The 24,117-nt window shown below is 41.8% G+C and overlaps 1 protein-coding gene across 1 annotated transcript; it reads left to right on the forward strand.

Annotated features, from left to right (window-relative positions):
- Window positions 1-21,226: 21,226 nt before the first annotated feature.
- LOC149309787 (uncharacterized) lies at window positions 21,227-23,074 on the forward strand. Its single transcript, XM_089531347.1, has one exon. The coding sequence runs from the start codon at window positions 21,346-21,348 to the stop codon at window positions 22,507-22,509; it is 1,164 nt and encodes a 387-aa protein (XP_089387473.1). The 5' UTR covers window positions 21,227-21,345; the 3' UTR covers window positions 22,510-23,074.
- The last annotated feature ends 1,043 nt before the right edge of the window (window positions 23,075-24,117 follow it).

Here is a 24,117-nt window from a genome sequence, read left to right on the forward strand (position 1 = left end):
CCGAATCAACTCACTTTCCCTGCACTTTTTCCTTAAAAAACAACAACCCTCAAACTGTTCCTTGGCTTTCCTTTGAAGTGGTAAGTTTGTGGGTCACCTCTACACACAATATCCATGCTCTTGGCGGCCTGAGCTGCAATCCAAACACTGAAGGTGAGCCTCTACATTTCACCTCCCCCCATTTACCTGTAAACAGATATATTGTTGTTATGGTTTTTTGTTGTTGTTGTGTGCCTTCAAGTGTTTTCTTATTTATGGGGACCCTATCATGGGGTTTTCTTGGCAAGATTTGCCATTGCCTTTCCCTGAGGCTGAGAGAGTGTGACTTGCCCAAAGCAGAGATGGGAATCTCCAGAGTCATCATCTAACACTCAGACCACCACTCCACGCTGGCTCTTAAAAAGATGATAGATGATAGATAGATAGATAGATAGATAGATAGATAGATAGATAGATAGATAGATAGATGTTTAGCCTGGAGAAGAGACGGTTAAGAGGTGATATGACAGCCCCGTTTAAGTATTTGAAGGAGTGTCATATTGAAGATGGAGCAAGCCTGTTGTCTCTTGCTCCAGAGAATAGGACCCGGAACAATGAATACCCGCCTTATACCACAGGAAAAGAGATTCCAGATCAACATTAGGAGGAACCTCCTGACAGTAAGAGCTGTTTGACAGTGGAACACACTCCCTCAAAGGGTGGTGGAGTCTCCTTCTTTGGAGGGTTTTAAACAGAGTCTGGATGGCCATTTGTAAGGAGTGCTTTGATTATGTATTCCTGCATGGCATGAGGGTTCGACTGGATGACCCTTGTGGTCTCTTCCAACTCTATTATGATCCTCTGTGTGTGTGTGTGTGTGTGTGTGTGTGTGTGTGAATTTTTCCCTGAAACATCTGCAAGAGACTTTTTTTACAACCTCTGCCAGGGCCATAAAAGAGTGGAAGCTGCCAAGAGGCTCGCGGAGAGAAAGGGAGGGGGAAAAAGACGAGGAGGAGGACAGGCAGGGCTGGGTTTTCTCTCCGAAGTGTCAAAGCAGAGCAGCTTTGATTTGCAGGCGCATCGGGCATATCAAGGGGGCTAAGGGAGGGAGGCCCCGGGGATTGCGCACCAGGCGGATGCCAAAGAGGGCTCCCCCGACGGCTTCCTCACCACTTCAAAGCCGGAGACCCAGCTCTCCTTTCCCCTTTGGCTCCCCTCTGCCCTCCTTTTCTACCCGCCTTATACTTTTTCTTTTCTTTTTAACCTTTTGTTGCTCCGGGTAAGGCAGCAAAGCCAAACAGATGGCCCTGGGCCAAGGAGAGACTTTGCGTGGGAAACCCAGTGGGCATCTGCATGCCAATGGGGCTAAAGGAGAACTTAGGTTGGGCAAACAGGCAGGCATATAGAGAGAGGCACAGACACTGGCACCATTTCATTGCTCTTTCAGGAGGGCAAAGGAAAAACATAGAAAACAGGAACTTTTTCAAAAACAGGGCTAAACTCCCCCATGTGATGTTGTCCTAATGTGACCTTTTTTTTACATTCCAGAAAGATGGCATTTGGGTCCTAAATACACCACAAATAATCTAGTTTGAGATTGCTTTAACTAGGGAATCCTGGGAATTGTAATTTAATGCGGCACCAGAGCTCTCTGACAGAGAAGGCTAAACATCTCGCAAAACTACAGTTCTCCGAATTCTTTAACATTGAGCCAGGGCAGTTAAAGTGGTCTCAAACTGGATTATTTCTGTAATGTGTCTTGGACCTGGGGAATGTTATTCCAGAGCACCAACAGCGGGGCAAATACCATCCTTGTGGTTGTTTTTCGACAGTAAACATCTCGCTCCAGATCACATCTTTCTGGAGGAGTCATTGAGGAGGAAATAGCTGCCTTTCCTGAACTCCTAAGGGCACTTAGCAGGCACCAGAACCCTTCCACCAGATATTATCTCTACCCCGAAACATGCCCCACTGGCTTCAATGGGCTTCCTAGTATGTGTATAGAAATACTACCTAAGTACTTCTCTTACTACTGAGTAGGCAGGCATGGGATTCCCATGGATGTCTTTTTTATGGACAAATAAAAGTAGAACTAAGGAAAACTCTGAAATCGGACAGATATGAAACCAATTAACGCTTGGAGAAAATGTTACAAGGGCCTGTTCCAGACTGCCAAAATAAAGCTGCTTTGGGTCTCTTTGGAGGCATGCTATTTAAATGATGCATGGGTCCTAAGAGTCCGGAGGTCGCGCCAAAGCCATGTTCCATTCCTAAGCACTGGAGTGCAGCTTTGGTGCAGCTTCCAGATTCTTAGGATGCATGCATCATTTAAACAGCATACCTCCAAAGAGACCCGAAGCAGCTTTATTTTGGCAGTCTGGAACAGGCAAAGGAGATGTTTTTGCAGGAGTATAGGGAGAACAGGAAACAGCCCAATAGGCTCCTCAGATGATTCAAATGGCTGAGATAATGGCTCTAAATGAATTAATTCATTAATCGGAACTTCTGCCCTTTTCAGTGCGATATGCTTTTCTGGAAAGCATTAGTAGTACCATTTCTTAAGTCCTATTGAATCCAGCGGGTGGATCCTAAGAGTACCTAAGATTGAATCCTTAAAAGTCGGGTTTTAGTCATGACTTTTTATCGTTTTGAAGCTACCTAAATATCCTGCAAGTTCCTTTGGGTCAATTAAAGCACACGGTTTAATGGCAATTTACATTATTTGCAGCAATTGCTCCGCTCTGCCGACTGTCCCTTTCAAAACCCGACACCACTGAATTTCCAATAAATTCATTGATTAATCACAACCGTGAATCGATGAATCCCAGCCATAAATCAATGAATGCCTTCGAGTGGTGTCTTCTAAGACAAGGGAATTTGTTGATACATCTCTGGCTCTTCTTCCCAAAGTATGTTAAGGGATGGGGAAAATATACTGGGTGCTTGAAATAATAATAGTAAAAATCGATCCACACCAAAATAATCGGGGAGCTCATCTGATTTTTATGCTGTTCCTTACCCCTATGCATTTATCCCCCTCAAGACAGCGCACTAAGTTTAATGTCTTCTTTCAAATCTTTTTTCCCCCCTTCTTCTTCCAAATGTTCACCTTTTAAAGTTTACTTTTAGAGGCTACATGGAGATGCTGGGTGTTTTCCTCTGGGGCAATCAGATTGAAAGCGATCAATATTTACTCAGTCTGAAAAGGGCTGTTGAAAAGGCAGCTAACAACAAACTGCTTAGCTGCTCACCCCTGTTTAATCTCAGGTTCACCGAAAGTTCAGGCAGAAATGAATTCAGTGATGGGTCACTTTAGAATGAGTCCCAGCGGTTTATCTCGGCTCTCCGCTAAAGGCAACAATTATTTACACACACACACCACACACTTCTCCCAGTGAAGCCTGTAGCCTAGTATTCTAATGCTAAATGCGGTCCCTTTCGTTTAGTGGTTAGTCCTTTCCTTTTTATTCTTTTCATCTTCTTCCGATCTTCTTGGCTATCATTCAGGTTAGTTAAAATCGTTTTCAAAAAAAAGGAAAAAGAAAGAAAGGGAAAAGTAAAAGAGGTAGAGAATGATATACAGATTTATTTTTTAACAACAAAGCCTTCGTCATGTAAATAGAGCAAAGCCCAGAGGCCTCAAAAGAACATTATTCCAAGGATATATTTGTCTTTGAATCAAACTCTTTTTCACTCCCATATCAAGAGCTCTTAGGTCCGGTTGCTCCAGTTGAATTGCATTAAGAACTGGCTGTTCGCGGGGCTAAAAGGAAATTGCGTTTCTTCTCCACGTTTTGCTCAAACTCAGCCCCTCAGAAGTGAAGGGACCTTACTTCCAATACTTTGAATAATTCCCAATAATGCAGCCGGTGGTTTAGTCCCAACCTTTGTTGTTGTTGTGGTTGTTGTTGTGTGCCTTCCAGTCATTTCCGACTGGTCCAACTAGACCCCATTGAATTAATTGGCCAAAGGTGAGCCAACGCGTAAGTAAATCCTGTTAATCCAATGGGTCTACTCTGAAATAGCGTTTTGCTATTTCTCTCTTGATGTGAAGTCGAAGGCTTTCATGGCTGACATAGCCTGAAAAACCCACACAAACTCTCTCGATGCTTCAACATAATGCTATAATTCAGTGAAAGAGGTGCCTGCGTGTCTATGCGGGGGTTCTGCGCTCCCACGACCAAACACGGGTCTTCCAACATGCCTTTTGCACGCCCTGGTTTTGATTTTTCTCTCTTGCAAGGTATGCAAGGAAAAGGGATCGCGGGACTCCAGAAAAACCGAACATTGGAAGGTGCTGCACGTTGTGCCTAATTGCCTCAACTCTCCAGAGGTCAAAGTTCCCCTAATCACCGCATAAATGCATCCTTAATCGGAATTTGTTAGCCCTTTTCTCGCCGCCGATCACGTCTGAGAGAGAGTCTCCTTTGCATGACTGCGCTGGACTGGTCAGCCCTGAATGCGGCCGGGCTGCATTTGCTCCTGAATGCATTTCATAGGGTTTTTTGTTGGGGTCTGAGGGAGATCTAGGACGGGACCGCTCCAGGGAACTGACCCCGTCTATATCATTTATTTATCTGTGGGATTTATAGTCCTCCCTTCTCCCAAAATGGGATTCAAGGCAGCTTGAAATTTAGGGGGGGGGGGGGAAGTGTGCAGGGAGATAGTCTCAAGTGTGGCGCTGAGGATTCTTAGTGTGGGAAGAAACTGCAGGACAATTCAAGCTAAATGATAAACAAAAATAATGACCTCAGCAGAAATACACAAATTCAATCTAGATAAGGAGAAAACTGAATTAGTTAAAAAATTGACCAGAATGGAGGCTGCAGTCAAGAAATAAGAAGGACTTGGAATAGGAAGAGCAGCTATGAAAGAACTGGGAAAGATACTGAAGAGCAAAGACATTCGGGCCATTGTATTCCCCATTACCATGTATAAATGTGAGAGCTGGATAGTGAAGGAAGCAGACAGAAACAAGATCAACTCATTTGAAATGGGGTGCTGGAGAAGAGTACTTAAGATACCATGGAGAGCCAAAACAAACAAACAAACAAACAAACAAACAAACAAACCCATAAATGGGTCCTAGAAGAGATCAGGCCTGAGATCTCCCTGGAAGCCAAGATGGTTAAACTGAGGCTGTCATACTTCGGCCACATAAGGAGAAGGCACAACTTGTTAGAAAAGGCAATAACCCTAGAAAAAAGTTTAGGGAAGTAGAAAGAGAGGAAGACCACAGGCTAGATGGATGGACTCCATTAAGGAGGCCAGGGGTATGAACTTGCAAGGTCTTAGAAGATTAGTGGAGTGGAGGCTAGGAAGTCTTGGAGATGTCTCATCCACAGAGTCGAGAGGGTGGTTAGCAACACCAACACCACCTATAAAACAATTAATGCATATTAAAAGCAGAAAGAGAAATGGAGATACATAAGATATACACATAGCGCACATAGCAGAGGAAGATGCTCTTATTTGATTTATGGTGCGACTAAAGCAAGGCTCGCTTTTCACAACCTTCTTCCCTTTCTGCCTTCCAGTGGTCTCCTCCCTTCACTTTTGAAGTCTCACCCCCTCCCCTCCTTCTTTTTTAATGGCTTATAAACTCTCCCAAGTCCTCTTTCCCCTTATTGCAAGCCTAGGAATTCCATCCTCCGCATTTTCAAACCAAAGGGAGGGAAGAAACGATGCTTTTTTTTTGGGGGGGGGGGCGCACGTTTCCTTTAACCACGGATGGTCAGCTCCATTAAATTTGCCCCGTTTAACCTTTGCGATTGAGAAGAAATGTTGGGGGATGCAAGTCAAACTGGGCTCTTTACTCTTATCCTGATGCTTAGGAAAGACTGGGGTGTTTTTAGTTGAGGAAAGGTGAGCTGTAAATGTATTAAATATTATCAATCTCTTTCACCTTCGATGGTCTCCTGAAGCAGGATGCGGCTATTTTGGGTGGTCTCCAGCATTTTGAATACAATGGAAGTAACTCCCAAGGAGCCAGTGAATGAGAAGTGAAAATCAATTTGGGAATCCTTAGGGGGGCATTTATAGAAAGCAACTTTGGCTCTTAAAGGCCTGGACAACACAGTAGAAACAGATCCCATCATGAATCCGGGTCTGGAGAACATCTGGACCAAGAGAGGAAATCGATAGACTGACAACCCAGAAAGAACATCCAGGGATAGCTGTGCTGGCCATATATAGCAAATATAGCAAAGCCAATTATATCAAAAACCCACCAAACAGTGATACCTTTATTGGACCAACCAAAATGCACAATATACATGTTGCAAGCTTTCGAAGCTCCACTGGCTTCTTCATCAGGAAAGGTGTTAAAAACCATACAGGAGGGGGGGGGGAATAGGAAGATGTTAGTCATAGGCCTGCATTTTGCTATTTTTGTTCTCAGGTGGTATGGAGGGGCATCGCTTGCAGGCTGGCACCTCCTCCTTCTGTCCTTGTGGCGACTGGGAGATTCTCAAAACCCAGGGAATTTAACATCCATTTGCAATACAAAAAAAGAAAAGACAATTCTTTTGCAATCCAAACCCTTTGCAAAAACCAAAGAGAGAATGAGAGAGAGGGGGGGAGGGAGGGAGAGAACGTGAGCAACTCTGTCTGTTGGAAAAATGAAACATGCAGGAGGAGGATTGATATCCTCTGTGAAGTTTTGCTTGTGGGACTTTCGGAAACGATACAATCCGACCCACAAAGTAAAGATCCCGGAGGCTTCCCTGTATTTCGCTGCCCTGAACGGAAGAGAACGAAATCCCTTGAAATGGCAGCATCTCCCCATAAGTCCATGGGATTCAGTTCACCCCACTAGACTCGGAGGTTGGAGTCCAAGAAGGCAGAGTTAGCTAGGGTCTGCCAGAAAGTGGACCGCAAAACACTCCGGAGGATGAGAAGTTTCTGCTCAGTTTCTGCCCCATTCCTTAAGCCTGGGTTGAGCAGTTTTCTCTAGAGCCCTCTGGCTGGAAGGGTTTTTGGAAAGGGGCAGATAGAGCTTCTTCAGAAGGCTTCTTTGAGGGAAAAGATGAAACCCACAGCAGCTCAGGAATATGGGGGACTTCCTTCAGGAGTCTTGTAACCCCCCCTCGCCTAAATGATTCCAATTGCAGATATGATTTATATAGGACTTATTCAGTATGAATCCTGTAAGGCATAGAAATATTTCACTCTTCTGCCTCACTCCCCTCCCCAACATACAATTAGCTTATTATAGGGCGGTGCATAATTTACAAAGAGGTTGATCTTGTTGGGCAGTGGTGGATTTAATGTAGGGAGCTAGGGAATACAGATACAGAAAGACATAAATTAGATATACTGTAGCTATAAGTGTGTGTGTGTGTGCTTGCCTTCAAGTCGCTTGTGGACCTATAGCGACCCCATGGATTTCATAGGGTTTTCTTAGGCAAGGGTTACTCACAGGTAGTTTTTCCTCAGTTCCTTCCTCAGAAATATAGCCTACAGCACCTGGCATCTGTTAACAGTTTCCCATCTAAGTACTAAACCAGGGCTGACCCTGCTTAGCTTCCAAGATCAGGTGAGATCTGGTACCTCTGGATATGTAGGCTATGGGTACCCATATATAATGTGTATGTCTTTGTATCTGTATAGTGTTCCCTAGGGTCCTATATTAAACCCAGCACTGCCTAATAATAATAATAAATCTGTAGGTACCCTACCACTCTGGATACCAGGCTTCGATTCTCACTCAGCCATGGAAATCCACTGAGTGACCTTGGCAAAGTCACACTCTCTCAGCCTCAGAGGAAGACAAAGGCCAACCACCTCTGAACAAATCTTGCCAGGAAAACCTTTTGATAGGTCCAGCTAACGCTACTATAAGACAGAAACGATCTGAAGGCACCCAGCTACAAACAGGCACCCATTCAAGCACAAACAAGGACTTCCAACAGGGCATTTATTTGGGAAGGGCATATAAGGAAATACATTAAGATGTTTGTGTTTGGTCGCTGAGAGGCGCTTTTTAAAAGCCAGCTGAACGAATCCAATATTAGTACAGTAGAAGTAAATTAAAAAACAAAAACAAAAAACAACAACTCATGAACCCAAATATTATTTTTTAATTATTTCTTTGACCTTTTTTTAATAAAAAAAGGAAAGTGTAGGGCTAATGAAATAAATTAATCCCGACAGTAGCACATCGCATGGCTTCTACCTCCTCAAATGGCCAATTAATCCGCAAAGCAGGGATTGCTTATTTGAACTATTGAATGCAGCAATAAGGTTGCTGTTGTTTAACACAAACCATTCTGACTAAAGGAAAAGAAAACCAAAGCATCCTCAAGAGGTATGTGATGCTGTGCTGCATCCACACTGGAGAAATAACCCGGTTTGGTACGGATTTAATTGCCTTGACTGAAGGCTATGAAATTCTGGGAGTTGGAGTTTGTTGTGGGGCCCAGAGCAGAGCTTTAACTCTTTGTCTGGCTCAAGGCTATGGAATTCTGGGAGCTGGAGTTTGCTGTGGGCTCTGGGCCCCACAACAAACTCCAACTCCCAGAATTCCATAGCCTTGAGCCAAGGCAATTAAAGCCGTGCCAGACCGGGTTATATCTCCAGTGTGGATGCAGCCTGATCAGAGTGAATTAGCTGTCAATCTCACCAAGCACACATGCCCCTGAATCAGACCCGTGTCTTATCTTCACACGTTGCACCAGTGCACAGCTGTCCCAGTCACCCACTCCTTTCCTCCAGATTGCATGTCCTGAATGGGAATAAGGCGGCTTTCAGTAACGATGCAATCCACATCCCACCGAAGTGAAAAGGCAGGTTTCTCTCCTCGTAGAAGAACAGAGCAGCTCTGGAGATAATGATTCCAGCGAAGGTCTCTCTCTCTCTGTGAAGTCTCTACCTAATTAATAAAGAAAAGAAGGAGCTCACTGATGAAGCACAAGAGACCTTCATTGCAGCAGAGACCTTTTTACTGAGGCAGGTTGTGGGGCCACTGACTGACTGCTGAGGAAGGGGCTTCTATGGGGGTGAGAGAGTGATGCAGGTTTTCTCTCCTTCATGTGCTTTTAAATAGTTTTGAAATAGATCTAACCCTCTCGTTGTTTTAACACAATAAACTGTGCATTGTGTTTTTGCTTCAGAATTTAGGAGCTCTATCTTTTTCTTTTTGAGTTCTAATATAGGGAGAAATGTGGATGAGCCAATCAAACCAAACCAAACTGTTGCTTTGATTTGTGAGATTTTAAAAAACACGAGAAGGCCCTCCCTTCCAATGCAACTCCCCCCAAAAATATACCTGACTAATCAATTTTAGGCTCCTCAGATCAAAAGGGCTCCTGTTTTATTTTGCATCTGCACTTCACTTTTGACAGTTGATAACTGATCAAAGTCCATGGAAGAACTCCCTTAGATTTCAAAAGCAGTTATTCCACTCCTGCATTTCTCTGTGTTATATTTAGCTGTTTCTTTATCATTTTTCTCTGGCAAAAGATAAAGGGTTTGTTTTGAGGGAGGGAGGGTTACTCCAGTAATACAAACAGTTGGAAGAGTTGTAGTGTCAGCCTTCAGAACAGCCTTGTGAATTCCATTTTACAGGTATGGAACTGAGAGGCTAAAGGCCACAGAATGAGTTCACCTATCCACAAAGTTACATCTACCAGTTGTCACAAAGAAAAGTAGATGCCACTCTGTCTCTTCTGTTTCAGAAGTGGGCAAACCAGTTAATCCAGAGATTCCATTCAAATGCATTTATTTTCAAAACTGCAAGGAAATTACACTGGTTTAAAATGTCACTTCATCTGAAATACAAAGAAGAGATGTAGGAACATCATCTTCCTCCTACAGTACTAAAATATGTTGACATGACAGGTTTTGGAATCTATATACCTGAGCTAAAATATTTGCAGGCCAAATGAAAAGATAGTAGCAGTAGAAGTGGAGAACTTTTGACCCACCAAATACTGGCCATGCCAGCTGGAACTGATAGGAATTGGAGTCCACCAACAAACATCTGGAGGGCCATAGTTTCACCGCTTTGATTTAAAACAAAAATGTACTACATGTTGAGCTAAGGGGGATGGATGGATGGGTGGATGGGTAGATACATCATGGGACTGATGAACAAATAGAGAGGGAAAGGCAAGGAAACTTGAAAGGTTGTATGTGTATAACACATGGTGTAGTGGTTTGTGCATAAGCCAGCATGGTGTAGTGGTTTGAATGTTGGACTATGATTCTGGAAAACAGAGTTGGAAACCTGACGTGGCCACTGAAACCCATTGGGTCACCTTGGGCAAGTGACATGCCCTCAGGCTCAGGGGAAGGCAATGCCAAGCCTCCTCTGAACAAATCTTGCAAGAAAGCCCCATGATAGGTTTACCTTAGAGTCACCATAAGTTGGAAACAACTTGAAGGCACACAATAAACAAAGCAAATGTGTGTTATATGCCTATGCTGTATTATATGCACATTTTATATGCTGGGTCTTTAGCTGGATGCTGCTGGGCCTATAGTTGGATTTACATTTGTATGGTTTGTAGCCAGTGTCTTGTTTCAAATGACTGCTGCTTGCGTAGGGCTGCTTTAGAACTCCAAAAATAGTTCAGTGTACATTATAATTTCTTCTACTCTCCTTAGCAAAAATTGTTTGCAAATCTTCCTTTCTAGAATGTTCTCTCTTAGTCAGTACAAGAGAACCATGGAGGAACATCAGTAAACAACTGAAGTAAGGCACTTGTGCTGACATAATTAGTCAGTAATTTATAATCTACCCCCCCTGGTTTCTTCAGACTCCTCACACATTAATAAAACAAGACTAATCATGATCTCTATTCTTTCTTCTGTTAATAAAATCATTACTAAACTGGATAAGCTTGCCTTTGTCTCTTTCACCAGTGCCTCAGCCAACACTGCACCCCAGGGAAATGGTGCTGGATGTGCCATCAAAATCTTCTGATGAACTCACCCCTTCTGGGGTCCATTGGTGACAGATGTAAGCATTTGTAGAAGGTTCAGTAAACAGAGACTTGGACTGGACATTTTCATAGCCCCAGATGTTTTTCATCATTTCCCATCAAGCTAAGACCAGAGGAAGGTGTATCTCTCTTCACTCAGCCTGTTCATCTTCTCTCATCTTCAGCTGTCTTCTAGCTCTAGTGGTGACAAAATTTAAGGAGCAAAGAAAACACAGAAGGTCAGTTTCTTCTTCAGCTGGTTCCCAGCCAGGTAGAAACATGCAGCAAGTTCATTTATAAATATTTCTGGGGTGGTGGGGTGGGGGAGGTCAAGTCTATAAAATAAAACAGGGGAGAAGTCCTGATTGTTAACCCATTATTTGACAGTGTCATTGCCTTCTGCTTCTGGTTCAGGGTTCAGGAAGAGGACACTATATTTGAACCACAGAGACATTTGCAACTGGTTTTCATGCTTTGATGGTGGATCAAACAAGATTTCAGTCTAGTTAAGATGGCAAGTTCTTAACATATTTTGTTGAGGGCAAGAGCAAAAGTCATGTGGAGGTAATGCATTTCTGACCAGCTCAACCAGACAAATGGATAAAGCACTAATAGAAGCTTTGGCTCTGAACAATATTCCTAGATATGGAAAACAGAAGTCAGAAGACCCATCTGACTAGGAATAAGATGAAGACCAAGGGCATATCCACATGGGCCAAATGAATTGTTCTTCCTCCCCCACTCTTACATTGCCCTGTTCTCATGATGCAGGGTGAAAAGCCTGATTTGATTGTGGGCTGTCTTCATACAGGAAGGCTAGTTCCACAGAAAAACCAGGGCACCCCCCTCTTTAATCAGCTTTTAAAATGCTCACCATTTGTTCTGGATCTTCCCAGAAAATCCAGAGCACTTTGGAGTGGCCCTGGATGGCTGTGTACTACATGTTCCACTGTGTCACCCACTGCCCCTGGCATGATTCACTCCCTGTAAGGTTTTTGACCTGAGGGAGTGACTTACACCAGTGGCACAGCAGGTTGCGGGTGGCACAGCAGGATGCATGTGTGAACAACTGCCCAGCATCACTCTGTACTACCCAGATACAGGGGGGAATTTGTAGCTGCTTTGTGGCCAGAATACTCTGGACTGCTTGGAATCCTGTTGGCTGGTCCCAAGTAGGGTAGACTCAGGTTCAATAGTGGTTGCATAGTGAGTCAACATGTAGGTAAATCCAATGGATTTAATGGATTTATACTACTTTTAAAATACGATTCAGACCACTGTGCCCTTGTATAGACAGTGCATATAATATAATGGGTTAAAAAATCATACTAAATATAAAGGAGAATTTCCCTAAATTACTCACTGATACATACAGAGGGGCCTGGCTGCTTACATATCAGTGGAGTGATCACTCAACTCTAGCTTTTATCTGAACTTTAAAGGAAATATCCAAGATGCCAAACCATCACAGTTGGTGCAGCACCTTGGATAGCACCTGTAAAGTTTGGACTAACACCTACAATGGGATACTGCTTTACTACCTGGAAACTACTATCCTCACTGCTTCAACTCCCTGAGGTTTTCTTAGAGTGCACTCTTATGCCCTCAAAGCAAGCCCTACTCAAAGCAAGTACTTATGTAGTCAGCAGTGCCAGCTTCTGAATAGACATACATACATAACATTGTGCTCTTAGTGTTTTTACGTCATGTTAAACAGGATCCAGCTTTAACCTTTGCTTCATCTTTATTCAACCTTTGTTTTGTGTGTGTGTGAAAGTATGGAAATAGAAATATTTATATGTACAATGGTCATTTATTTAATGTTGTTAGCAGCTCCATTGTATTTATAGAAGAATGCATGCATGCTTGATACGCACCAGTCCAAGACATTCTACTGTTTGAGGGACAGCACCAAATAGTGTTCTCATCAAAGTGGAGAACATAGTAACTAAGGCCCAACAAATTATTTTGGTATTCGAGACTGAAATTCTTGTGTGCTTCCCCCCACCTGGGGAATATTATATTTTTGAAAACACCAAGAACTTATTAATATTAATATTTTTGAAAACACCAAGAATTTGCTCTTCCAAATCACTGCCTCACTCTGCTTAACAGCAGGGTTGATGTGCCACCAAGGGAGCCCATTGGATCCCAAAGACAAATGCTTAATGAGAGGTTTGTAGAGGTAGGAATAGGACAGAGACTACCGTGGCAGTTGTTGGTTATAAGCTATTGGTAAAGTGTAAAGATATACAACTGAGCACTAAAGTTAGAGTTGCCCATGCCATTGTATTCCCCATCACTATGTACAGATGTGAGAATTGAACAGTGAAGAAAGTGGGCAGGAGAAGAGTGTTGAGGATACCATGGAGGGCCAAAAAGACAAATAAATGCCTCCTAGAACAGATAAAACGTGAAATCTCCCTGAAAGCCAGGATGACAAAACTGAGGCTGTCATACTTTGGCATGATGCATTAGAAAAGACAATAATGCTAGGAAAGGTTGAGGAAAGTAGAAGGAGAGGAAAACGGAAAGCCTGAGCCTGCAGGACCTAAAGAGAGTAGTTGAGAACAGGGGGTCTTGGAGATGTCTCATCCACAGGGCCGCCATGAGTTGGGGGTCAACCTGAGGGCAATTAACAACAACAAAAGAACAAAAAGTAACATAGTGCCATGCACGGAAGCATGGAGGAGTTCACACTCATGAACTCCAGCTCTCAGCAGAGGGGGATTGGTTGGGACTAGTGAATAATGTTAATATTTCAACTAGAATGCCAAAATATCCAAAGCTGAGCCTGGCATTACTATTATGTTATAAAGCTTTTGTACACAAGTATACAATTCTTTCATAAGATTTTGAAATGAGGGCGGGAATTGAAGTATGTGTATGGATTTTCTTCTCATGCACCCATGACAGGCATTGCGCAGCTATGTGCATTGATCACTGATGCCCATCAGGCATTTTGCCTGTTCCGTTATGGAGTAACATAACAACAGACCTCTGCCGCAGACTGATGTTATGCAGCTGCTCAGTTCTAATTCCTGCTGACCTAAGTCCACTCACAAAGAGGTAAGGTCACAACAGGATTCCAGCAGGCAATTTTCAGGCATTTATTGTGCATGATTTTTTTTTAATGAGAGAGGATTGCAAGAGGTTTTGGCATACATGTGTCAACAACTTAGGTGCCACAAGGGGTTAAGGCAATATATGGCTCATGGGTCACTTTTCCTCACTTCTGTAATTGTGGAATTTATGTTATAGAACTGACAAGGTTCCTTGCCTCCAAGTACAGATTCTGAATGCAAAAATAAATATTTTGGGCCTTGCTTAAGAAAAACCCATGAAATTGATGGGGTTACCATCAGTGGCATCCTTATGCTTAGTGTCACCTGGTGCAGGGGGGAGTTGCTGGGGGTAGTGGCAGCCAAAAGGTTGCACTTGCTCTTCTCTTTTGGCACAACAGCAGCTTCCTCCTGAGGAGGGAGCCACTGCTGTGGCAAAGCCAAGAAAGGACACTTCTCACCCTGCAATGGAAGGAGGCTCCAACCAGGTGCCACCCCTCTTCTTCTGAAGTGTCAGTTGTACAGCTCCCCCCCGCCCCCATTGGTCATCATGAGTCAACAGGTGACTTGAAGGCTTACATATACACACACAATCTGTATGTGCATAGCAAACCCTTCAGTCCTAAGTATGCTTCCTCAATGTCAGTAGGACTTGCTTAAACTGGAAGTATCTTTAGTATCACGAGTGGTAAAATGGTAATTCAATATTTCATTTCTTTCAAGAATGCAAAGCGCCATCACAGATTACCAAGGCTTGGGTCTTGTCAACACTAAAAACAACAAGAAGAAACCAAACAAATTATGGAGCAGTTCATAGCCTACTATAGTGGAAAAGCTTTGAATCATACCCAGTGATATTGTAGTCTTTTACCTCATATAAGGAGGAATTAGACGTTGCATCCTCAGTATGTATCTAGCTGTAACCAGCTGTGACTAGGAAGTCTCTTTGTGTAAATGTATGTGTACCTCAGGGAAGGCCAGCTAATAAGCAATTAATAGACCTGGACATGGATCTACCATTCTTCGCCACATCACCCCCACTCCAGGGCATGTCACCTTGATTTGTCTCCAAGGAGACTCCATGCACAGCATCTGTTGGGATTTCAATATAAAAAAAGAAACACTTCCTGGGCATGTTAACAGATTACAGGGCTTGATTTCTGTTTGGGGCTCAAACCCTAGAGACACACGTGTGTTGGCTGAGGTCAAGACACAGACATACAGAGGCTGATGCTGGAATGAAAGCTGACAGGCTTGTACAAAGAGATCAGAAGGATGGACTTTGAAGCCAGTGGAGTAAAACTGAAGGAGCTCTTCCCATTTTATTCCTTAGATTTCTTGACGCATTAACAGAAGCAAAATTATGTCTAGCCTTCAATAATGCTAATTCCATAGCATTTCTTAGGTGTGCTTCTCAATATTTCATTTTCCTTCCTAAATACCTCCTTGTTTAAAATGCCAAACTGTGCGTGTGGTCTTGATTTCATGTCTCTGCCAAGAGCTAGGCGCTTGGCCAACATATAACCATTCTTGTAGTGTCAAGATAGTTGGAAAAACTCTCCAAAGACAATTCACAACTTCCAGCTCTGTGTGACTCTTATTTGTTCAGATTCTTTGATTGTGTGACTATAAAGAATGATGGGGAAAGGGCATTCAGCAAAAATTCTACTGTGAATTCTAAGGTGAAAACTTCTCAAGTCTTAACATGCATGCTAGGACCCACCATGCACGTTATATTCCTGTAAAACTGATTCCAATCACTCATGAGGAATGCCAGAATGGGGAGGGAGTACTCTATAGGTTTTGATATCTTTCATTGTATGTGGAAATGGCTTCCAGCCTAAAGTCACACAGTAGAATACAGGTGGTTAGGTCATTTTCCCTTGACAGTTTTTGATTGATAAAATATAATGAAAGGTAAATGTAGACTTGACAGTCAGCAAGATGTCATGGTATAAGTGTTAGACTAGGACTCTGGGAAACCAGGGTTTGAATTCCAGTTCAGTCACATGACCTCACTGCATGAAACTCTGATACTAAGAAGAAAATAATGATAAACTTCCCCTGAGCAAATTTTACCAAGAAAACCATACAATAAGGTCCTCAAAAGCTGAAGTTGTCTTGAAGTTATATAACAACAACAAACAAATGTAAACTTCAGACACAAGAAATATAATTTGTTAGTTTAGACATTATTGCATATTTATGTGTTTTACATTCTGACTTAGTTCAGACACTATTGATAGTTTAGGATGTGTACAAAAAGGGGTCAGTAATATAATAATAATGCTTGTAAGTGAATTATGTTTAGTGTTTAGTGTTTTTCCAAAAATGACATTCTTCCAATAATGTAAGCTATGCTTTCAATTTGCTATAATGTGCATTTTGTAAATGAACTTGAGAGGCATTTTCCTCGTATCAATAGAAAAGAAGAAAAAAAGCTTCATTTAAAATGGGTACAGACACATATAGATGAATAAGAGCTGTGGACAAAGAACAGCCCCACATTACAGGGCAGCTTTGAAAGCTGTTTTGGTGCCCTCAGACTGCACTTTTTCTGTTTTACAGAAAGGAATGAAGAACTGGCTGTCTTGGAAAGAGAGATAATTTACTTTTTAAATAGGTCACAGGGCTCTTCTGCACTGTTTAAACATGGGAAAAAACCCCCACTATTTTTCAAAACCCAAAAGTGGCCGTCAGTTTTCTTTTTGGCTTCTTTCGGTAATCCATGCACTCATCAAAGGATTTTGGGGCAGAAAACTGACTACTGTTCACCCCAACTTTAGGGCATATGTAGAGTTGTACCTTGTACATCTTCAACTGCATCTATTCTTTCTCTTTTCCCTGACCCATCTGATTTTTTTGTGTTGCTTTGCTAATAATTAAGAATACAGTGGTAGCATATAATATAATAAATAAAAAGACAATGAAAGCAATACACAGGAGAGTTATATAAAAGAAATGAAAAAATGAATGACGTGCAATAAAAAGCCATATGAATATGAACTCCAGATTCTAGAATGTGAGACAGAAGCTGCAATAAGAGAAATTGGGAAGAACAAATCACCAGGAACAGATAATATTTCAGCTGAACTGCTAGAACCCACACAAACAGAATCAACTCTGATGTTAACTAAAATGTGGCAACAAATGTGAAAAACAAAATGGTGGCCAACAGACTGGAAACCATTAATATACACCCCCATCCACAAAAAAGGAGACACAAAAAACTGCAGCAATTATAGAATCATAGCATTAATTTCCCATGCAAACAAAATCATCCTCAAAATTCTGTAGCATAGATGCCAATCATACATGGAGAGAGAAATCCTAGAGGTCCAAGGAGGGTTCAGAAAAGGAAGAGGCACTAAGGACCACATTGTAAACTTACAATGGCTAATGGAGTGCACCAAGGAATTTCAAAAGAAAACCATCATGTGCTTTATAGACTGTAGCAAAACCTTTGACTGCATAGACCATGAAAATCTATGATACACTCTTAAAGACAGGATTGCCAATGAGAAATCTTTACTTAGGAGAAGAGGAAACTATTAGACTAGAATGTGGAGAAACAGACTGGTACCCTATTGGCAAGGGAGACAGGGTCACCTTATTTGTTTAACTTGTGTGCACAAAATATCATACAAAGTGCAGGTCTAGACTCAGAAGGAGGAGGAGGGAAGATAAAAGTAAGAAACATCATCAATCTAAGATATGTGGATGACACAATACTATTAGCAAAAAACATAGACTAGGTACAATTACTAAGGAAGGTCAAAGAAAAAAGTGCAAAGGCAGGTTTAATGCTGAACATAAAGATAACAAAAAATAATGACCATGGAAAATATTTTCAACCTAAATAATGTGAAAATTGAAACAGTTAAAGAGGTCTTGTACCTTGGATCAAATACTGATCCAAACAGAGACTGCAGTCAAGAAATAAGAAGAAAACTAGGAACAGGAAGGGCAGCCATGAAAGAACTTGACAAAATCTTAAAGTGCAAAGATATGCAACTAAGCACCAAAATTAGAATCATCCAAGCCATTGTATTCCCCATCACCACTTATCAATGAGGGAGTTGGACAGTGGAGAAAGTGGATAGAAAGAACATAAACTGAACTGAGATATGGTGCTGAAGAAGAGTGCCGACAATACCAGGGACAGCCTAAAAAGACAAACAAATGGATCCTTACACAGATCAGGTAAGCACTCCCTGGAAGCCAAGATGATGAAACTGAGGCTATCATATTTTGGGCACATCATGAGAAGACATGACTTATTAGGAAAGACAATAATGCTAGGGAAGGTAGAAGGTAGTAGAAAAAGAGGAAAACTGCATTCCAGACTGCATGTTTTATAATATTTTAACTTGGACTGTTTTAGATTTGTTAGCCTCCTTTGGTCCAGGCTATTTGAAAGACCATATCTCCCTGTATCAGCCCCCCAGAATATAGAGGTCATTGGGAGAGGCCCTTCTCTTTGTCCCACTATCCTCTTAGACACGTTTGGTGGGAACAAGAGAGAGGGCCTTTACAGTGGCTGCTCCCAAGCTTTGGAACTCCCTCCCTAGGGAGGCCAGGATGGCTCCATCCCTGCTGTCCTTCCGGTGGCAGGTAAAGGTGTTTTTATGCCGCCAGGCTTTCGCGTGACATGGATGCTGATTTGTTTTTGTTCTAAAGAGTTTTAAACTTTAAATTTTAATAATGTAATGTTTATAATTGTTTGAATTGTTTAATTGTTTTTTAAACTGGTATTTTGCATGTTTTATAGTGTTTTAACTTGGGCTGTTTTAGATTTGTTATCCTCCTTGAGTCCCTTTATTGGGAGGAACACAGGATATAAATAACATAACAACAACAACAGCAACAACAACAACAACAACCGATTCAATCAGCAATGTCATAGGCCTGCATCTACAGGGCCTAAGCAGAGCAGTGGAGGGGGATGGAGGAGCAGGACGCAGGGGACCAAGGGGTGCCATTGGAGTGATCTTCCACCTCAGACCAATTTGAAGTGAAATCGAAGCGAGCTTGAAAGCGAATTCTGTGAATTCACTTTTTTCCGATTTTACCAAAATGAGGGGTCACTTTGGAATCACTGTGGAAGTGCCACGGAAGGAGCGCCCATAGAAAGGAATCTCATCTGATAAAACATTCATATTATAATGTGAATTCGCATTGTGGACCCGCAGTCACCCCGGATCTGAGCCCCAAAAATCCCCTATGACTCCCAGAATACATCATGGCATGGTCCCCTGAATCCCTGTTCTAGGAATTATAGCATTAAAAAGTAAGTTTCAAGATCAGTTTTAAATCTGGAAGCATATCATATTGAAGTATGAGAGGAAAAGGAATATTTTCTAGAGACAAACCAAAGGAAGTGGGATAAACCTAGTTCTCCTGCTGCAGTTTGAAACTGGTTCAGCCAGTCCAGAAATTACTGACTCATAAGATTCTATCTAATCCTTCTCCAAAGTGCAGACTCAGCTCACAGTGGCATCATTATAGCATCAACATTTTCCATTCCACTCTCAGACCTCTCTTTTGGAAAATATGTGCTATTTATGTGGATGTTTTTGCCACCGTAAAATGTTAGAAATGGACATCTAAATTTCTGTAGTTTTAATGGACTGTGTCAGCTGCTATGGGGAGCACAATTTCCTTCCATCTTGTAGCAAGGGAATGTCTGGATAAGTATATAGGACCTAAGCTTCAAGAACTCTCTGCTGCAAGTCCTATACCTCAGGTCTCCCATCTTGCTGACCACCATCACTTCTAAAAAGCAGTAAGTAATGGGAAAAAATAATTATTTTGGGTGCCCAAATACTATGTGTTTTCAAAGGTGTTTTAGGGGAAATTGTAGCTGATTAAGAGGGAACCCAAGGAGGCCTGGAAGAAATTTTGCTGGTCATTCCACATACCACTCCAGTCTTCCCCAACATAGTATCCTGGGTTAGAGACTACAGCTCCAATTGTCTCTTGCCAGTATGGTGGGTGTCAGGTTGAGGAAGACAGAATTAGGCAAAGGTCTGAACTGGGAAGAAGAAAATGGTTTTGGAGACAGAAAGGAGAAGAAGCATGTTAGCTGGGGCAAAGCTAAATGTTAAGGACTGGCCAAGGCCACTCATGGCTAAGTGGGGGTGTGATTCCAGGTCTTTTTGGCTGAGGGTCTAAACACTCCATCAACTGCATCGGGAGGTAAAAAAAAAATGAAAAAAGAGCAGTATTGTATAGCATGGATGAGCAGGAATTGGGCAGATGAAAAAGGCTCCAAAAGCTGACTTCCGGGATTGGCGCGGAGGCGTGAGGAGCGCGCTCGCGGAGCTCCGGGGCGTGCTCGCTCAGCGCGGCGGTGCTGCGGGGAGACCGGGGCTAGAAACAACAGCGGCTAGCCCCAAAGCAGCTTTACTCCCCTGGGAATGGGGGCTTCGGCGGGGTGCCCACAGAGGCTCTAAAAGGCTTCACCCCAGCGCAGAAGGAGGGGAAAGAAGGAGCTGTGCTGTTTGGTGAGCCCAGGAGCCCAGGAGCTAGCACAGACAAACGCCTGTGCTGAACCCAGCCGCGCGGCAGCAGCCGTTTCGGCACAAAACGCCAGCACCAGTCCTCTTTTTTTTTAAAAAAAGGACATCAATATAAATAATATACTTAATTCGAATACTAAGTCCCTAAGGGCTGGGATGAAGAAAAAAGAATAAAAGTCTCTGCTAGAAAACAGCCTTCCAAGACACTACCTCAAAAGCACAAGCTGGTAAGAAGAGTTGTTTCCAAGCCCATCTTATTGTTGTACAGCTTGTATTTAGCAATTGACACGTTTGTCAGCCTCTCCAGCTCAGGGGACCAATTTGGAGGACCCTTAGTTTGGAGGACTTATAGCTTATTAAACAGAGTAACAGTCTAAAAACTTTCAAAGAGGATAGCAGAATACTGTGGAGCAGTTTGGAGGACAGTCTCTGGAGGGCACTAAGTTTGGAGGACACATAATTTACAACACTTTGGCTGACTCTGCCTCCTTAAAAGTAAGACTGTTGAGAACACTCAAAGGAAAAGGGATTACTGAGTCAGTGTTCCACTTCTTTGGGAGACAGTCTGTATGAGACAATCTAAGTTGGAGAATAAATTGGGGAAAAGGACAGTAACTTAAGTTTTCCAAGCTAATTAAAAACAAGGGCTTCCTGGACACAAAGTGTGTACTTGAGAAACCTTGAAAAGAAAGTAAATCACCTTGTCTGCTATCAACGCTCTGAGTTATATTCTGATTGAGTAAATTGCAGCTTGGAGATCAACAGGAGTGTACAAGTTCTATTTTTAACATCTTGCTTTGTATAAGCCCCAATTTGAACAATTTAAGGCAAGTAATCCAAACCAACCCCTTATAGAAAATGGCAACAGCAGCCAGAAGAGGAACAGCTGCTTCTCAAGTGCAGTATCAAAATTATCCATCTAGTTACTCCCATAGGAGAGCCTCTACTGAACAAGCCTCAGTCATAGATGAAATTAAAAAACTGCGATTGGATATGGAGCAAAACTTGGCAAGGGAAATTAAAAATCTACGAGCAGATTTTAAGAAAGACTTGAAGTCGGAGTTGAGAGATTTCAGGCAAACACTTGAATCTGTTACTAAAGAACTAAAACAAGTTAATACAAGGGTTCAGAAATTAGAAGAAAGAGCCAACTCCATGGAAGATATTGTCAAAAAAGTAAAGACAGACCAGGAACTGGAGAAAGAAAGACTATTGGATATGAGAGCGTTAGAAGAACAAAAGGCTAGGCAGAACTGTTTGAAACTTAGAGGAGTGAAAGAAAGTAAAGGAGAAAACCTCTATGATTTATTGATTCCAATCTTGGCAGATTATATGAGCATCCCAATACAAGAGGTGAGCTGGAGTATAAATAAGATCTACCGGATTAATTCAAAAATCGCCAAAGAAAAAAGTCTGCCTAGGGACATAGTCATTTACTTTCTGAGACAAAATGTTAAAGACCATTTATTACAGACCAGCTATCAGGATAAACTCATAATTGAGGACTGTGAGATCAGAATCTTCAAAGATGTCCCCAAGAGGATTCTTCAGAAGAGAGAAAGTTATAAATTCTTAACAACTCAGCTAAATAGACATAATATACTATACAAGTGGGAAAAGTTGGAAGGAATTTCTGTATACTTTAAACAGAGATGGATAAAAATAAACTCAGTTTTCAAGGCCAATGAATTTTGGAAAAGACATGGAAAAGAAATTGAAACAACGAGAGGGCCACACGATGACAAGAAAGAAGAAGAACAAAAGGATTTGAAAGAAGACCAGGAGGACCACAAAGATGGAAAGGACGAAAACCAGGACGAACAGGACAGAGACTCAAACAGATCAGGAAGTAAAGAAGACTGTGAAGGGGAGGAATCAGATCTATCAGAACCAGATGAAGAAGAAGATGATCCCAAGAAACAAAAAGGTGAAGAAGAGAAATCTCCCAGTTTGGACACAAGTTTAGAAGAAGGGAAAAAGGCTAAACCAAGAAGGAAACGTCGTAAAAACAAACTCAAATAAACGTTAAAAAGAAATAAGTGATATAAAGAGTTATGAACATCCGGATATTGTCATGGAACATCAAAGGACTAAATGATAAAACTAAAAGGAAAGAGATATTCCACCTTCTCGGCAAGCAAAAATACGATATATTGTGTCTACAAGAGACACACATTAAACAAAAAGATGAAAGGATACTAAGGAATTCTAAATTGGGACTGGAATATGTGGCAGCAAACAAGCAGAAGAAGAAAGGAGTCGTGGTGTACGTCACAAATAAAATACATTCAAGAAAGATCTTTGAGGATAAAGAGGGTCATTATGTAGGTATTGAAATCCAGATCAGTGACTATAAGATCATACTAGTAGCCATATATGCTCCGAATAACGCCAAGGCAAGCTTCTATCAGAATTTGCGTTACGTCCTACAAGAACACAGTAAATACGATCTCATACTCTGTGGAGATTGGAACGGTGTGATTGATCCGAGTAAAGACCGGTTGTCATCGAAAGCCATAAAGGCTAATCAAGGGAAGCTCCCTAACTCTTTCTTCAAACTTAAGCAAGACTTAGGTTTAATTGAAACTTGGAGACACAAATACGGAGACAGGAGAGAATTTACATTTTTTTCTGAACGCCATAAAACTTTCTCCAGAATCGATATGTTCCTTGTCTCCAAACTCTTAGCTCCAAGAATTCTGAAAGTAGAAATATTACCTAAATCATACTCGGACCACAATCCAATTTTGCTAACTATGAGGACAGAAAACACAGAGTATAGTTGGCATTTACAGGATTACTTACTCCGATGTCCAAAGTTAATAGAGCAAGCAAAACAAGCGATCCAAAACTATTTCTATGAAAATCTATATAAAGGTACAGATACGCAGATGGTTTGGGCTGCGAGCAAAGCGGTCATTCGAGGCTTTTTCATTAAAAAACATCACGAAATGTTGACTAATAAAAAGAAGAAGCTAACCCAGATTACGGACCGGATAAACATAAAGGAGGAAGAATTAAGACAGGATCCTAATTCTGACTCAATACTTAGAGAAATAAAGATTCTACAATCACAATATAACATGCACAATGCGGAAGACTTAGCCAAAATGTTGAAAAGAATGAAAATTAAACACTTTCAACAAGCAAACAAACCGGGTAGGTGGCTGGCCCATAAATTGTGTAAAGCTAAGGAAGGGAAAACTATCACCAAGATAAAGGACGGCCTTAAGATGTATACAGACATGAAAGGAATTAAATCAGCCACTACAAAATATTTCACCAAGATGTTTTTGACAAAACACACCGGAAAGGTTTTTAGAGAAAATTATTTTCAAAAGGCTCAACTACCGGAATTAGATAAAGACCAAATTGAGTTCCTAAATAAGCAGATAACAATGGAAGAACTACTAGAGGCAATTCAAAATGCGAAATTAGACAAAGCCCCAGGTCCGGACGGCTTTACTATCAGATACTATAAGACATTTCAGAATGAAATCAGTAAACCTTTATTAGAAGTAATGAACGCAATTGACGGAAAACAGCTGCCGCCGACCTGGGAAGAAGCTAATGTAATACTGATACCTAAGGAAGGACGTGACCATCAGTTTCTACAGAACTACCGGCCGA

Source organism: Sceloporus occidentalis, unplaced genomic scaffold (genome assembly GCF_023333645.1).
Source record: "Sceloporus occidentalis isolate IW3139 unplaced genomic scaffold, rSceOcc1.0.p SCAF_7, whole genome shotgun sequence".
Taxonomy (NCBI): domain Eukaryota; kingdom Metazoa; phylum Chordata; class Lepidosauria; order Squamata; family Phrynosomatidae; genus Sceloporus; species Sceloporus occidentalis.